Below are 6,101 nucleotides of genomic sequence, written 5' to 3' on the forward strand. Positions count from 1 at the left end.
GAGATGAGACACCTTTAGCACATAATATCCAAATATCCTGATCGTGTTTTAAACATTTAACAACGATCTACGGGAGTCGTAAGGATATAGTTATATAATTCTTTGAATGTTCTTTGTTTGCTACCAAATGGAACGAGAAAATCGAATGAAAATGTGTCCCATCTTCTCCCACTGTACTATATTGAAGATGGTTATGTATTACAAACTGCTAGAAGATATTTTTACACTTATATTTTATGTGTGTAAGGTGTGGTAAAACATGGCAGACACAGAAGTATATACTCTCGGGAAAATTAACGGTGCATGCGTACTGCAAGTTTGCAGATAGTTTAATAAGTAATCGACTAATCGTTAACTGTTTTCATTGGTTGCGAATTTAGCCTATACAGCAGTACTTCCTATAAGCGAAAGCAAATATTGTTTTAAATTAAATATTAGGCTGGTTAAACAACTCTGTAAATAAAGCCAGCACCGCTACGCTGTAAAGTCTGTTATTCTCTCACAGGTTTAATTACTTACACCCTACTGCGTCACAATTACAGGCACTCAAATAAATCGTGTGTAATCATTACTCAGCATTTCTCGCAAGTGAAAAACACATTCCTGTTTTCGCTTGGTTGTCGGTTTCACCCCAGTTAAAATAGACAGCATAAAGCGCCAGTCGCATTGTGAATAGGCGTGTTTAAATAGTTTATGTTTTCGTAGCAAATGGTAAGGGTTTTTGTATGTACATGGTATACTACTCTGTTTTTGAATTTTACTGCAAAAGTGCAAGTCATAGTGCTACAGTACGAGACAATGTTATGGCGATATATAAAAGCTTACTGAGCGTCATTTCCTTTTCACGAGCTGTGTTTATGTGTGTCGTTTTCGCTGCCTCAGTCTCGTTCTCTAGTCACTTTAGGAGCCGTTACGGTTCAAGTAATTTGCTACAACTATATTCTATTCGACAATAAACCAGATTTGTAGGAAAACATCAAAATGTCCAAAATTACTGCACAAAAGAAAGGCCTACTGGAAAGGCTAAAAGAAGGTCCTGTTGTGGGCGATGGTAGCATGTGTATGACTTTGGAGAAGCGAGGTTACTGTAGAGCAGGTCCCTGGACGCCAGAAGCTGTAATTGCTTATCCAGACGCCGTGAAGCAGCTTTTACGAGAATACTTGCGTGCTGGTGCTGATGTTCTGCAGACACCGTGTTTTTACTGCAGCGATGGAATGCTTAAAAAGGGTACAGCGTCCGGTGAAACGGTAGCCTACACTGTAAGTCATTAATTTATGATACTAGAAATCCTCTGATGCGCGCTTGTGTTAACAGACTGATGCAATAAACGAAGCTGCTTGCAAAATCGCCCACGAAGTCGCGGCCGAAGGAAATGCTCTGGTTTGTGGCGGACTGTCCCCAGTTTTGTCTTATCTTCGTGAACGAGATTCTGCAAAAACGAGAGCGGAGTTTGACGCCCAACTTGATGTGTTTATCAAATACAAAGTCGACTTCGTACTGGCAGAGGTTGGTTAATATTAAATTACGTTTTCTTATGCCTTTGCTTTGAAAAGGTTTTTGAACCGTTAAACTGCTGGCAAAATTTCATGCAAAACGTGAAACCCCTTCGTCATTAGGACGGGTATTTGGTGCATTGTTTTCAGCTGCGGTTTTTGGCCGGGCTGGATTTTAGCCCGAGGTCACCCATGTAGAACGCCGTTTCATTTTGGCGATAAAAAATTTACCAGAACGCTATTCAATTAGTCCAAATGCACTTTAAACCCATATTGCATAAAATTGACTTACTGAATTAAATTAAAATTTTTGATTCCACACATATCAGTTCCCGTTTGTGACCGATATAATTGCACTGTTAAGCTTCGGTTAAGGGTTGAAGGTTAATTTTCTGCGACCTAATTAGTATAATAGAGTGGGGGTAGATGGGACACCTGTTCATACCATTTTATTTTCTCATTTGGTAGTTAACAAAAAAATATTCAAAGAATTATAAAGCCTTACGACTTTTATAGATCGTTGTTACTTCTTTAAAATACAAACAGTATATTTGGATATCATGTGCTAAAGGTGTCCCGTCTTCCCCGACCCTACTATATAGAGCGATTTGGTTGGTTTTTAATTTTTAATTTCGTTCAATTCCAGTTTTTTGCACACGTCGAAGAACTCGAAATATGCGTTGACGTGATGAAAAAAGCAAAAATGCCGATTGCATGCTCGATGAGAATTGGACCTATGGGAGACTCCAACGGAGTCTCTGTTGAAGAATGTGCTGTGAGGATGGCTAAAACTGGAGCTGACCTCATAGGTTTGTGGTCAGCAGCGCACTGCTAAATGCATAGCTCTTACCACTGTGGTTATGAGTTGCAAAAAACCGCGATGGTAAATTTATCAAATCTGTTTGTTTTGTCTGAAAAACTGTTCCCAAGATATAACGATTAAATGACAGTGTTAGTAATTAAAGCTATCAACTTTAAATATAAACTATTTATTTTTTTAACACAATATTTAGTAATACAATTGTTTTGTTGTCAGATTTAACTTTAAATATTATCTTAGAAATTCTAACACTCAGCAGGTCTAACAATTAACAAATAATTGAATTATTAAATGCAGCCTATTTTTCCCCGCATTGCAGGCACTGACAGTCTTTTTAACACGGGTAATCTGTTTCATATAATTTATGCTCATTAACCAGTTACCATGTAAGCAACTTTGTGGGAAATTATAATTTGTGAATAACATTTGAACCTTTATGTAGTATACTTTGATAAAGGCATGATAACTAATTTCGCAAAACGGCCTTTAACCCGCATATACACCAATACGTTTTTTTCTGGAGTGCCTTATTCTTAGAGCTCATGTCTTAAAATTGCATTAATACCAGGAATAAACTGCCTGTACGACTTCGACACCTGTCTGAAAACATTGAAACGAATGAGAGATGCTTTGGACAAAGAAGGTTTGAAAACACCTCTCATGTGTCAACCGTTGGGATGGAGATGCCCAGAAGTTGAAGACACACTTATTGGCTATCTTGATTTGCCAGAAACACCCTTAGGTAAATATACCAAACACAATTTATTTATCGTGGGTTGGGGTAAGATGGGACACGATTTCATTCTTTTTTTTTCTCGTCCCATTTTGTAGTACACAGAAATCATTCAATGAATTATATAACTGTATCCGTACGACTTTAATAGAGCGTTGCTATTTGTGAACGACACGGTCAGGATATTTGGATAACAGGTTCTATGGGTATCCCATATTACCCTATATAGTATTATCTACATTGTATTATGGCTTCAGATGAATGCCGTTAGTACATCGAGCCTATATCTCTATAATGAAATATATAGTGTATATAATACTGTTGGGTAAGATGGATATCAATACCACATAGTATTTCATCTTTCCTAATCGTGTTTCAAGAATTAACAACGCTTTAATATAGAATGTTCTTTGGTTACTGCCAAATGGGGCGGGAAAATAAAATGAAAACATGAACCATCTTACCCCAACCTAATATATAGTAGTGTAGGGGAAGATGGGACACAGTTTCGTTCTATTTTCCTATCCTATTTAGTGGTAAACAAAAAATATAAAATTGATTATAAAACCGTATCTTCACGTCTGGCACATAGACCAATGTTAATTGTATAAAACACAATCAAGGTATTTGAATATTATGTGCTAAAGGTGTCCCATCTTCCCCCACCCTACTGTACCAACATACTATTATTGTTTTGCTTCTAATACCCTTATCTTCACTGCTTTAACTAATGTGTTCTTCGCTACTGTATTCGAACATGTATTTTTTGTTCTTGAGTTAATAATATATGGCCCACAGCGTTGGACCCTCGTACTGCAACAAGATTTGAGGTCCACGAATTCACCAGAGCCGCTTATAACTTGGGAACGCGTTATATTGGAGGTTGTTGTGGAATGGAACCGCATCATATTAGAGCTATTGCACAGGAGGTAATTAGGACTAGTGGTATTATAGAAAGATTGGGTAAATGGGACAGATTTTCATACTATTTTTTGTCCCATTTGGTATTAAACAAAAAAATCAAAGATTTATAAAACTGTACTCACGACTCCCATAGACCGTTTGTATTGTTTAAAAGACGATCAGGATATTTGAACATAATGTGCTAAAGGTGTCCCATCTTACCTCGTTCATTATATTTATTATTATGTATTATACAAGATTCAGGATAAATAGGAATAGGACCGCATCATATGAGAGCTATTACACAGAAAGTAGCTCTAATACAATCATAATGAGGTAGTTGGTATACCTGGCCTGTTTTGGCAATGATTCTGCTAAATATCATAAAAGCACGCACAGATTTATTATTTATACCGTGGCGTCATGACTCTGTCTGAAAGAGCTTGGTTAATTATTACAAAGATTGGAAAATGTTATTATGTGGGAACGGTATCCATTTTACCCCACGGTACTATAATTCAATTAACGGCAATATGGCATTACACGCAGCTTGCTCCTGAAAGGAAAAGGGACCCCCCTGTGCAAGATATGTGCCCACCAACGGGATTTATGCAGTTTAGTGGACTTTCCAACATTAAAGAGAAGTATGCGGCTAAAAATATGCACACTGTACTGCTGGCTACTAAATATGACCCCTTTTGATATATAAGATACCGTATGCCTTTGCCTAACAGGTCTATTTTTTTTGGTTTAGTGATCCGTGCCAGTTTTGTACAAGGACCAAAATTATTTCTGCTAGCTGCTAAATATGTCTTGTTAATATGAGATACCTTACGCCTTTGCTAAACTAGGGTTTTCCTAGAGAGATTTTGGAAAAGGGCTTTTTTTCTAAATCTTTTAGCGACGAATTTTTAAACATGCATATAGTTTCGATTATTTTAGTTCACGTATAGATACACTAACGCGTTTCACTGCTGGCGCCCTGGCGACATAGTAAAAACACCTTGTAACCTGGGAACTTTAGTGGTCACTAATGGGTTGTCCAAATTATCAGCCAAACATAAAAAAAATTAAAAAGGAAAAAAAATAGTTTTTTACAAAGTAACATACATGGTAACTCGTAAGCTGACACGAGGTGTATGGAACAGAACACTCGTGTTATAACGACTGCGTCGTTTTCTAGCCACGCGAGGATAAAGTAAGTTACATTCGTTCACATTCGTTTACTAACTTATGAGGATGTTTTGATAGAGCTTCAATGGACTTTTGGACCAATACGAAACCTGGAAGTGGTCGCCCATTTAACCCGGCAAGCACACAAACGGAAGGCGGAAGATTTATGTAAACAATACAACATCATGCGTAGTAATACGAGAGTTAGTGACGCAATTAATTGGTGTCTTTGTATAAATGTAGTAGGGTGGGGTAAGATGGGACACCTTTTCATTCATGTTTCCCGTCCCATTTGGTAGTAAAAAAAGAAAACTCAAGAAATTATAAAACCGTATTCTCACGACCCCCATAGACCATTGTTTATTGTTTAAAATACAATCAGGATATTTGGATATTATGTGCTCCGTTAACCCCACCCTATTATAGGACGTTGGTTCTTAAACGGTTTACGAAGTGCTGTGAACAATATACTAAATATGGCGATTTATTTTAAACAAGTTATTAAATTATAGCACTACTCTTGTATAAATACAAATCCTCAATGTCCAACATGAATGCAACTTCCTTCCGTTTTCACCACTGTTTAAGAACCACTGTTAGTTGGTATAATTGTTATTCTAATTTCGCTTCGTAGTTTAAGCACTCGCAATAAAAAACAAGCATGAAAATTATGCAATAAAAAGTAAAATCTTCTCTTTTCTATGTCTTATTTCTCCTCCATGTTTCGCCCATGTCTCGTTTATGTGAAGACATTTTAAAATATTATGCCCTTATATTTCACACGTTGTACTTAGGCTGATAAAGTTTAGTGTTATATGTAGGAGTTAGGCAGCGATAATTAATCTACAAATAATTCATTCTGGACTTGCGGTACGCAAGTCAGCTATTTCTATAGTTTTTATGTATAGATAGGTGGGGGGAGATGGGACACCTTTTCATTCTATTTTCTCGTCCCGTTTGGGAGTAAACAATGAACAT

At 36.9% G+C, this 6,101-nt stretch overlaps 1 protein-coding gene across 1 annotated transcript; it reads left to right on the plus strand.

Moving 5' to 3' along the window:
* The first annotated feature begins 101 nt into the window (after positions 1-101).
* Positions 102-5,794, plus strand: LOC149743280 (betaine--homocysteine S-methyltransferase 1-like). The gene is made up of 7 exons (XM_089879329.1): positions 102-1,260; positions 1,316-1,507; positions 2,141-2,303; positions 2,883-3,056; positions 3,846-3,976; positions 4,500-4,594; positions 5,202-5,794. The coding sequence occupies exons 1-7, from the start codon at positions 982-984 to the stop codon at positions 5,293-5,295; spliced, it is 1,128 nt and encodes a 375-aa protein (XP_089735455.1). The 5' UTR covers positions 102-981; the 3' UTR covers positions 5,296-5,794.
* Positions 5,795-6,101: the final 307 nt, after the last annotated feature.

Source organism: Ciona robusta, chromosome 1, assembly GCF_009617815.1.
Source record: "Ciona robusta chromosome 1, ASM961781v2".
Taxonomy (NCBI): Eukaryota; Metazoa; Chordata; class Ascidiacea; order Phlebobranchia; family Cionidae; genus Ciona; species Ciona robusta.